The sequence below is a fragment of the Saccostrea echinata genome, unplaced genomic scaffold (assembly GCF_033153115.1).
Source record: "Saccostrea echinata isolate AGI-Se365-2 ecotype Australia unplaced genomic scaffold, CSIRO_AGI_Sech_v1 ptg000033l, whole genome shotgun sequence".
NCBI classification, from domain to species: domain Eukaryota; kingdom Metazoa; phylum Mollusca; class Bivalvia; order Ostreida; family Ostreidae; genus Saccostrea; species Saccostrea echinata.
Window position 1 is genome coordinate 5,902,136 of NW_026889782.1, and position 12,543 is coordinate 5,914,678.

Sequence of the window (12,543 nt, forward strand, 5' to 3'; positions counted from 1 at the left end):
TCCAGGCACACAGTATCGGGGGGGGGGGGGTACAGAAAAAAACAAACAACTTACGGTACCTGAAAAAAATTGGTCAAGCCAAAAAAAGGAAAATGTCCAAAACCCTATTACGTGATTTGTTCAAACTTCAGGGGCCCGTTTTACAAAAGAACTAACAACTAAGACCAAAATCACATTCTGCTTATAACTTTCTAATTTCCATTAACTTGAAAATGGTTTTAATCTTTTTAAAAGGAATGTAGAAAGATATTTGTACACTAGAAATTTTAAACAAAATCATTAATTTTGCAAAATTTTACAATCAACTGATGTTTCTGGTCTTAGTCGTAAAGGCTATAACTTTTGACATCACTTTCTAAATTTCACAGCGTCTATAAATTTACAAATCTGTGAATAGGGCATAAAACAAAAATCCTGGAATTTTCAGAAAGAACTCAGGTGGATAGGACGTGTAAGCATCCCCTGTTGACCGGTCACACCCGCCGTGAACCCAATATATTGACCAGGTAGGCAGAACATTCCGTAGTCAAATTCAGTATCAAAACAAAGCAAAAGTCTTATAATTGGTTTGAATCACATTGGCCAAAATAGATCCAATGATCATGATAGGTAATATTTTTGAAAAAAGTCAATATAGGGACCAAGTTAGGGCTATATGCAATATTAAAATATCGATATTCCGGTATATTGCGATTCGTTAGCATACAATATCGTATTGCGATATTTTTTTTTCAGTGCTTGGGTTTAAGATTTTTTTTAAGTAAATGTAAAATTTAATATGTAGTAGGAAACGTTTTCAAACATGACAAACAGTAAAGTTGTTGTTGTATGGTTGCATTTTGTTGCAAAACTGTAGTGAAGTCAGTAAGAACTTTCAGGTGACGACATATTTATAATAGTTACATTCATTCTGTTTATAAATGGAGGTTAAGAAAATTAGAAAATAGCAATTTAACTGTTATTGAAAATATTGCAATATATATTGCAAAAAAGATATCGCAACATATTGCAATACGAAATTTCCAGCCGATACCCAGCCCTAGCGACCATACAAATGTAGAATTTATGTACATGCTGACTTTAGACAACTTGAATTTGCTGAAATCACTTGAACATTAACTTATCTGTCAGTAACATTCCTCTGCTTAAAAATTTATCGCACTCGGAGCACGCCCTTGAGTTTCGAATAAGTTAGTTTATTATATGATTGAATAATTTCCCTCTTTCTGATTGGCTGAGATCCAACAATGTTAGAAAAATACTACGTTATATTGACCTACACGTGACCTTCCAGGTCAATATAAGGAATTATTGCAGGTCAATATAATGAATCACGTGACCTTCCAGGTCAATATAAGGAATTATTGCAGGTCAATATCATGAATTATTCCTGTTCCATTTTTTCATGTTACAATGTGTTCTTGTTGAAATTTCTCGTTAAAACTTTCAATTAAAGCAAAGAAAACAGTCTTGTAGGAGTTTGCTATCATTTAATCATATAATAAAACAGTTATTGCTGTTTTTTGAGGTCAACACTATGATTTAGACACCGAATATTGTACTCCCCAGGTGTCTAAATCATCGTATTGACCTCAAAAACCAGCAATAATTGTATAATATGCAAAGATCATACACAGGTCATTACTTCATAAATAAGGAAAGTTGATGTTGTAAAGATGAACAGATGAAGATAAAATTATCTCGCTTCTGACACAATTTAGTTGGCCCTTGTCGACTAAAGTCGGTAAACTTTCAAATATTAAACAGTTGTGGCAGACTCTGTGGGGTCTTTTATTTAACGTTCACTGGGATATATCGAATCGACATATCAATTAAATGAAACATAGAGATAACGAACAGTATTCAAGCTGAAAGCATTTGAATAATACAATCTGGAAGCAGAGCGAACACAGACCCCCCAAAACATCAGAGGCGGGATCAGGTGCCAAGGAGAAGTATGCACTTGTCGACCGTTCACACCGTCGACAAGTACATACTCTCCTTGGCACCTGATCCCTGACACCCGCCGTGTGCTCTTTATCATGATTAGGTAAACGAAAAAAAATCTTAGAAATTTCAGCGTGTAAATAATGGCCTAACGATCAGTGTGAAAAATGTCAGTCAGCATATACATGTATATCACTACTGGCGTTCGAAACCCCGGCATTTGACCTAATGATAGATATTTATATGTATTTGTTGATAGGGTTATTGCATCGACCATAGAAATTGCAAAATGTTGCTTCAAACTACACTTGTTATTCTTGTTTCATCAATTTGTTGGTTAAAAGCTTACCTCTTTAAAAAACTGTTTATACGTCATGTACGTAGAGCATACTCTTGCGTACCGAATCAACCGAGAGATAAAATCTCTTATGCAGATAATAAGGGTAAAATGCTACATAAATAAGGGAGGGTGGCGATAGAAAAGTTGAGGTCATCACGTTTATCATAAAGTTTGGATGTTAGGTTACCATTAATGTATTTTTAAGAAAAATATCCAAATATGAAACAGATGTGTCAGACTTTGTGGTATCTTTTATTTCAAGCTCACTGGGATATTTCGAGTTGACATATGAATGGAAGTAACTATTGTTAATTGATAAATGTCGAGTTAGAGTCCATAGCAAGTGTTTTCTTCCTCTCGTATACAATTTTTAAATAAATGCTGCTTCATATAAATACAAAAATTGGTCAGCTAATGAGGGAACGCAATTTGTACCCATGGAAATTCTGACAGATTGTTGTAGTACCTGATCTCTCGATCTCTCGGTCTCTCTCTCTCTCTCTCCAAAAAGAAAAAAAAATTACTTGGGATTTTCGATCAGAAACTCAACCATCTTTTTAATAATAACTTCAGAGTACTTGTGTGTACAATCTAAATGTTTTTTTAAAAAATAATTTTGTAAATGACTAATGGCATGGTAAGTAATTTACTGCTTATAGAAGCCTTCTCCGATTTATTCCTTTTATTTTAATATACCCTTATTACCTGCATATGGAGTTTATATCTTCCAATTGATTTGATATCAAGAACATGCTGTCCATACGAACGATTTAAAAAAAAGAGGCACACTATTGGCAAACAAGTTGATGAAACAAGGATAACAACAGCCTTGTTTAAAATCAACGTTTCGCAAGTTCTATGGTTGATACAACGACCTTGTCAGCAAATAAATCTATCATTAATCGAATGCTGACAAACGTTTTTCATACTAATTGTTAGCCCATTATTTACACACTGAATTTTCAACGGATTTTCCATTTGCCCGATCATGACAAAGAGCACAACAGTGGGCGTGACCGTCGACGAGAATGTTTACTACTCCATGGCACCTGATCTCGCCTCTGATGTTTTTAGAGGTCCTTGTTTACTCTGCTTTCAATTTGTATTATTTCAATAGACTTTTGAGTTTGATTACTTTTCGTTATTTTCATATTTCATTTCAATTTGTTTATTATTTTTAGTTTACTTTACTGGTACTACATGAAATAAATTACAATTGTAGCTACAGTGGAACGGGATATATTAAAAAATTAGACACAGTGATGTACAGCAAATAAATTGATTTAAATGTTCTAGGCCATTGAGTTTTTTAAACACGCCTGTATACTGAATGGCTATTGATTTTTTTTTTGTGAATGCCAAACGATATTTAAAATTTTTGTTAGCATTGGAGACGAACATCTCTTTTCATGAAGACCACTTGTTATTAACGGAACTATCTGTAGAAAAAAATGGATGTTTATACAGTAAAGAAAACAAGGAAAAGTGAGAATTTGAACTAAAATATGTAAACAATAATTGTGTGTTGTTCCACACAATGTATATGTCACCGGCGTGTCTTCTTCTTATGAACTTTTTTGATATATATTGATTTGAATCGATACTATACTTTACATTATCTATTTACATATTAACTTTGTTTTTAAACGCTGTACTAATTGTTCCCTTAAAATATTTAATGAATTGTAAATGGAACCTAGAAAAGAAATCGCCTCCTCTCGCTCTCTCTCTCTTTCTCTCTCTCCCTCTCTCTCTCTCTCTCTCTCTCTGTGGTAGGGTGGATGTGTGTGTGTGTGTAATAAATTATCATATCAATTACGTTTGTTTAAAAGTGTGTGTCTTGTTTAAACCTAGCAAAACAACGATTGCAAAATTATGTTATACTTTTTAATTTAAATACATGATAGACAGAAGACAAGGAGTGGTAGAGAATTTTAAACAGGCACTACAAGTGAATATTACTTTTTGACTTTTGTCTGAATATTTCATTAAAATATATGTTATTCTTTTCAACGATTAAAATAAGAATGTATTGACATCGATCCTTTTTGGCATTCATTTTCAGCTTATATATCTATTAAATCTTACATTTTTACTTTTTTTAAATTTACACTCTCAATTGTGCTTGAGCTTAATGTTGTTGAATTTGAATAATTGAATTTGACGTTACATAAGATCTATGCAAAAAGAATGAATTAAGAACGGAAAAAGTTTGGACAAAGTTTGTAGCATTTTAAACTTATAATCCAATCAATGAGATATGGAGATAACGAATATAAATGAGGATCAAAGCAAACTCGGACCTTTAAACGAGACTGTTGATATTCATGTTTTATCAACTTATCTGTCAAAAGTTTGCCCCCTTTTTTTAAAGAAATTGTTCGCAAGTAGAGTATGCTCCTGAATATCAAATCAACTGATGGACATAAACCCCAAATGCAGATGATAAGGGTATACTGCTACATAAGTAAGGGAATCTAACGATTGAAACGTTAATTGAGGTGATCATGATTATCATAATGCTTTCTTGGTATAGGTTAGCATTAACGTCTTTTTCTAGAAAAATGTCCAAATATGAAACAGATGTGCCAGACCTTCCCCAGTTTGTAAATTGTTAATCTGTCGTCGATATATCTTAATGTCGAGTTGAAGACCACAGCAAATGTTTTCTTCAGGGACGCTATATGGGAAATTACGATGAAATGGACATAACACTGTTATATACCTTATTACGGAACATATGTAGCATACCGCCCCACTCAAAAGGCTGGGGCAATGATCCTGACCCACGTGACGCATCGGTGTCTGCTAGTATCGAGAGAATTCGAATTGGTCGTAACGACTGTGTACATTCCTCGAGTCCTTCCCTCTCTCATGCTGAATTCAATCGTATATGGTCAAGTGTCAGGTCATCAGTGGTGATGTTGGATACCTTTCTCGGGAACAACAATCGATATGAAAAAAAGGTTGACTTCCTACGTCACGAGACAATGGATCCTTTGAATGATCGTTTTTACAGGGAGGAACTACTTAAACAGGCAGCAGAGGATCAGACAACGCGGGCAATGGTCGTTAATCTACTAAGTATGATTTATTTAATCCTCAAATTATGGATAATTCTATACGGTCATTACCATATATTTTAAAAAATCTAATGGAATTTTATCATAAATTCAAAAGACGTTACTGTATGGTTAATATACTGTCTTAAAATATGAAAAAATGTGACAAATTAGTGTTTTCTGTTTTATATCATTATGATCATGTTGAACGTTGGATTTATGTGTGAAATGCAAAAAAAAAAAAAAAAAAAAAAAAAAAAAAATGTCGAAGAGATTTTAAATGCGTTAACGTCTTCGTCTCGTTTATAGGCAATTTGTCAAAGCTGAAGAATACTGCCATTCCTGCAAATGTTAAAGGTATGATAATCGCCCAATTAAAATAATATGCGCTAGAACTGTTAAGCATATCTTTGCTTACTTTCTAATTTAAATGAGAAAATGTAATTTTTAGCATTATATTTCTTACAAATTATTTGAGGCTAAAGCAGACAATTCACAGTCTTAAGAGAAAAAAAATAAGTTTTGGTCTCTTTAAAAATTCAAAGAATAATACTTTTAAAAAATACTTCTCATTGTTTGCAACAGTGCCTTTTTCGTTTCAGTTATTCATGAAAATGAAATTAAAAGATGGCAAGAAAACGACAACTTATACCTGGAGACACACAGTTTTTCTTCTACAGTACCTGGCCATAATACAGTACGCAAAATGGACGCCGTTAAAATTAAAATTAACATACAATGTTTTTCCTCTTCATTTTATCGATTGTAATATGATAAAAAATAATGACAACTACACACATCCATACATGAACGTCATATCTGACGTCACACACATAGGAAGTTCCGTAGATTTATTCTTAGTACCATAACATACGTAAATCAAAATGGCTCCGAGGGGGAAAGACCTTTCACTCGAGCAAAAGCAGACGATAATTAAATTGAATGAGAGTGGTTTAAGTAGCCGGAAAATTTCGGAAATTATCGGAATAAGTCCAAATTCCATACAGAAGGTTGTAAAACGAAATGCTGAAAGGGGTTCCGTGGAAAACAGAGAAAGACCGGGAAGAAAACGATTGGTGGGCGAAAGAGGTGATCGCGTCTTGTCAAGGTTGGTGAAGAAAAATCGTCGACAGACTCTGTCAGATTTAACTGATAAATTTAACGAATCTGTACCACAGAAAGTGTCTAATAGAACTGTAAGAAGGAGATTAAAAGAACAGAAATATCAAAGATGCTCCGTTTCAAAGAAAATAACAATCTCGAAACCAAATCGCCAAAACCGTGTTTTGTGGTGTCGATCCAAATTAGGGTGGACAGTGGAGGAAAACTAAAGTCAGGTCATTTTCAGTGATGAGATGAAAGTTGTTTTAGGAAAGGATAGAAAAATTTACGTCTGGAGAAAACCTGGAGAAAGATTTCAACCCGATTGTCTTGGACAGTATAGTAGTCATTCGCCCCGCTCCGGCATATCGGCTATGTTCTGGGGGTGTTTATCTTTTAATGGTGTTGGAACTTTGACTGAAGTAGAAGGAAATATAAACTCCGAGAAATATATTTCGGTCCTAGATTATCATTTGTGGCCTCTTGTTGCAAAGGAGTTTCCTGCAAGTCCCTGGATTATACAGGAGGATAATTGTCCGGTGCACCAGTCCAAACAGACGGTTGAATGGAAAACGACGAACAACATCCCTACACTTACCTGGCCTAGTCAATCACCAGACATTAACATAATTGAAAATGTGTGGAGGACAATTAAGATCAGATTAGAACATCGCATGGACGAAATTAAAAAACGCGAAGACCTAGTGCGTATTGTGAAGGACATATGGGCCTCTATCGATTTGGAGACGATTAGAAAACTGTACATATCAATACCAACACGATTACAAGCTGTTATAAAAGCAAAAGGTTACATAACCAAGTATTAGTAAGGTAGGATAAATTTTTATTATATATCAATTTGAAAAAACAACATTCAAAACTGCAAGTGTGCACGTATATTTTTATAACGGCGGCCATTTTGCGTACTGTATTATGGCCAGGTACTGTATGTTGGAAAAAGTACGAAAGGAGTCCTATATAACGTTTGTTGGTGTTCCAGGTTCTGGAAAGTCTGCCACGGCTTACCACATCGCACTGAAGCTTCAGGAAGAGGAAGACTATGAAATAGTACCCGTAACAGAACTGAGGGATATTATTCAGTATTGTGACCCTCATAATGCACAGGTTTTTATCATTGATGATGTGATAGGTGTGCTTGGGGTCCAAAATGAAAAACTCAACCTTCTCGTAGATTACAGAGAGAAAATTAAAAGTCCTTATATGGGTAAATCAAAAACTCTCATGACATGTCGTAAATCAGTATACAATGAAGTCCTCAGACGTACCTGTGTATCCTTTCTGAGACAGGAAAAAAATGTAATAAGCCTCCAACATTCCGATAACATGCTCTCTACTGAAGACAAGAAAAACCTGCTTCAGAAATACGGAATAAAAACAGAAATACAAACACCTGAAATGCTTACAGACGTATCACAAATGTTTCCACTTCTTTGCAGGCTATATTCTGAGGGAGATACGTTTAGAAAGATTGGTGCAAACTTTTTTATCACACCAGTTCCATGCATTCTTAAAGAATTAAACAAAATGCAAAGCGAAAATAAACTTCAATATGCAACATTAATACTGTGCATGATTAACAATAAAATTCTTTCAAGGGACATTTTGAAAAGGAACGATGTCATTTTCAGTGAAATTAAAAGAAATGTTTTGGAGAATTGTGAAGTGGAGAGTTGTACGGACACATTTAAATTTTTGAATGCACTGGCAGCCATGGAGGGTACATATACCAGACGAAATGGTGAAGAGTATACATTTTTTCATGACCAGTTGTATGAAATAACTGCTTGGCATTATGGAAGAAAGTATCCGAGGGATATAGTTAACTGCATGAGTAGTAGCTTTATTGCTAACTTCGTAAAAACGAAACAAAACATACGGAGCAGTGAAAGTCATGGACGTAAACCTGGCGTTATGAATGAAGATAAACTTTCCATAGTTTTACCATGTGATCTCTACCCATTGTTAGCCAGAAGATTATATCGAGATATAGAGGGGATGAAACTTTATGTTTTTATGGACGGCCACTTAAAACATCCTGATGTATGTCAGGCCTTTATTGATGTCATGAAGGAAAAAACTAATGATGAGATAAATACCTTGTTTTTATCGATTCAGCCAGATGTAGGTGAAATTTTCCGTAAAGGAAGGAGCGTGATTAAGGAAAAGAAAAGACATAGAAACGAAGATGCGGAGAGAAGGAGACAAACACTCTTAGTAGACGAGGATACAACTTATAATATTCGGGTAATCAGCTGGGTGATATTCTATGGTCAGCACGAAATCTTTCAATATATTGAAAACAAAACTAAACAAAACAACGAAACAAAGTTAAATTTATTCCAACATCGACGTGTCTGCTCAGAGAAGCATCAATCTAAAAGGGACTTGGCTGCAATTAAAGAGCAACAAATGCAACATGAAATTATAAGTGAATCTTTAAACCTTCAGCTAAATGTTTCCAATTTTCAGCTACTGTCTGTCGAATCTGACAAACACATTTGTTGTCCTGGGTTCCTAAGAGAACAAAATCGACTATTAGTTCTCAGCTGCTATAGTGGGGATCTCGAGACTGTAAAAATTTTGATGAAATATATGAGCAAGGAGATCTTGGATATGTTACCCGTATACACAGAATTTCGAGGCGGAATGGACACTCCTCTTACAGCTGCCTGTTCCAACATACACATCAATGTAGTGAAAGAGCTACTTCAAGCAGGGGCTGATGTAAATAAAATTAATAGCCTGGGTGATTCACCATTAATTACTGCATGTACTGAGGGCAACAGCGAACTGCATTTGATCTTAGTAAATCTTCTTTACGACAATATTTTCGATCCTGATCTATATCGTCAGAAAATGCAATGTAGTGTGACAAGAATGCAAGATTTATTAGATACTCTTTTAGAAACAGGAGCTGATATTAATTCAAAAGGTCGATGGCACACACCACTGACAGCGTTATGTGAACATAGAGATAGCTTTTTTGTGAAATACTTGCTTCAGAAAGGAGCGGATCCCAACGTTTTCTGTGGAAGCAACACTCCGTTAACATCCGCGTGTCAGTCGGGATGTCTCGAAATAGTAAATGAATTATTGCAGGCCGGGGCTGATATTACTACGGAGAATGTGTTGTTCAAACCGCTGAAAATTGCATGTGAGTATGGTCACACAAGTATTGTTAAGACACTGTTTAATGTTGGGTGTGATATAAACATGCAGGATGGACTATCAACACCTTTGTCGACTGCCTGTCAAAATGGACATGTAGATGTCGTAATATTCTTACTTGAAGCAGGCGCTGAAATAAATTTACCAGAATATTTTACTATACCACTGATCGAAGCAAGTTCGGGAGGCCATTTAAAAGTAGTTCAAACATTATTAAAATGGGGTGCTAAAGTAAATGAAGACAAAACGTATTCCGATGTATTATCAGCTGCCGCTGACGGCGGTCATCTGAAAGTAGTTAAGGAGTTACTAGAGGCAGGCGTTGCTATTGACAGTAAAGACGGATACAATGCACTTGAAATAGCTTGTTCCAGAGGCCATATAGATTTAGTTAAAGAGCTTCTGGCATTACTTGTGATAGTAAATATCATAAGCCACTTATGCGTGCCTGTGAAATGGGACATTTAAATTTGGTAAAGGAACTTTTAGCAGCCGGAGCAGATTGCAATGCGCAGGACGATTGCAACTCACCCCTAGTTGCTGCATGTAGATACGGGAATCGTGAAGTAGTACGAGTGCTGATCAAATTCGGGGCTGACGTAAATTTATTTAATCCGAATTCTTTCTACCATTCAGCACCTCTTACAGTTACGTGCGAATCAGGACATTTCGAACTGATGCAAGAGCTGATTAAGTCTGGAGCGGATGTGAATTTGAAGGACAATGTAGGAACACCACTAACAGCTGCATTTAAAGGTTTAGATCGTGTACTAGTACGGCTAGTACGAGTTGAATCCGATACATCACTAGAACATGGCGTACAAATGAAAAGGCTACGGCCAGAAGAAAAGGAATTATCTTGTTTTCACCAATTATTGCAATGCAAACCAGATGTAACAGTATGTAACAAGTATGGTGAGTCGCCAATCTACATAGCTCTTCTAAGAAACAGAAAAGACATTTTAAAACTTCTCTTAAAGGTGGAAAATACAAATACACGTACCAGACGTAATGTGAATGAACACCTCTTTAATGTCCTTGTTCACTTAAGACATGCGGATGTGAAACGTGACGATGTAGTTACTAAAAGTAAGAGAACATGGGTGTTGTATGAATCGGGAGAATCTTTCAGAACTGTTTTTGAGGATGAATGTGAAATGTTGAATCATATGTTTACCTTAGGTCTCAATGTAAATCAGAACGTACAGATCTGTGATGAATACAGTAAGGAGGATGTAGGCGGTAAACCTTTGCTTTATAGCTTAATTTATTACTCCGCAAATGAAAAAGCCAAAAAAGTTGAACTACTTCTTAATGCGGAAGCAGACGTCAATATAAGAGTGCAACAAACAATGGATTCCGAGGCTTTGAACACAGAAGACTGTAATCCCGTTTTAGACAGATATGGCATATCTATTCTAGAAATGACACGACGCAGCAGGCACGCAACGTTGTTTCAACGTTGAAAGTAGGTGGAATATAGGTTGCAACGTTGAGCAACTATAGTTCAACGTTGTTTCAACGTTGAGGTTTCAACGTTGAATCCTCAACCTTTTTACAACGTTGAAACATCGTTGAAGATGCAACATATTTTCAACGTTGAATATTCGTCGATATTTCAACGTTGAAGATTCAGCATATTTTCAACGTTGAATGTTTGTTGTTATTTCAATGTTGAAACAACGTTGAAGCTGCACCATATTTTCAACGTTGAATGTTCGTCGAAATTTCAACGTTGATACACATTGAAGATTCAACATAATATTTTCAACGTTAAATATTTCCTGTTATTTTAAGGTTGAAGCGATGTTAAAAATGCAGCATATTTTCAACTTTGAATGTTCGTTAATATTTTTACGTTGAAACAACATCGAGGATGCAACATATTTTCAACGTTGAAAAAGTGAGGAAAATTTAATGTCGAAACAACGGGTAATGAGCGCCTTATTTTTCAAGGTCAAAATAGTAAGGGTTATTGAACGCTAAATCTGTGTAATTTTTTGCTACATATATATATATATATATATATATATATATATATATATATATATATATATATATATATATATATATATATATATATATATATATATATATATATATATGTATGTATGTATGTATGTATGTATGTATGTATATATATATATATATATATATATATATATATATATATATATATATATATATATATATATATATATATATATATATATATATATATATATGCATTGTTAGAAAATATCATGATTATTCACAATAAATGAAATGTATTATGAATTAATTTATTTAAATTTCATTCAAAAGAATTGAGCTTACAGTACTGTAATAAAATGTTAAATATGAGTTAATATGAAGTCTGACATCTAAATTCAACTCTCCACTGTAATTACATGTTTCAAAAAAGTTAATTTGTAAATTAATTCTGAATGCAGTTTTTACATAAATGAAAAAGAGAAACTTTTTTGTCCTTAAGATAAGCTTAATGACATCTTTATCCAATACTTCACTGTAATTCCATGTTACTATAGAATTAATAAAAATAATATTTTATTCCAAATTTATGTAATCGAATTAAACTTCTTAGATCCGTGCCGTATACTCTGCGCAGAATGTATACAGAGCGGATCTAAGAAGTCTGATTTTACATTAGATTGTGCTTTAATTTGTTGCATTTTTATGACAGGGAAAAAAGGGAAACATTATTAGATATATTACTGTAATCTTTCTTATCACAAAATAGAAAAACATTAAAATAAACACGTTACAAAAAGATTTAACAGTTTTTACACTAACAATTAACCCCGGTCAGTTTACATTACTTAGATCCACTCCCCAAATTTATCTTCAAGGCATCAGATAAGGAGTGGTTCTAACTTAGCTGGTCAGTTTCAGTGTCATGATAAC

The 12,543-nt window shown here is 34.3% G+C and overlaps 1 protein-coding gene across 1 annotated transcript; it reads left to right on the forward strand.

The window, feature by feature from the left end:
• The first annotated feature begins 7,383 nt into the window (after positions 1–7,383).
• Positions 7,384–10,107, forward strand: LOC133198055 (uncharacterized). Its single transcript, XM_061334208.1, has one exon. It carries the CDS (start codon positions 7,384–7,386, stop codon positions 10,105–10,107), a length of 2,724 nt encoding a protein of 907 aa, XP_061190192.1.
• The last annotated feature ends 2,436 nt before the right edge of the window (positions 10,108–12,543 follow it).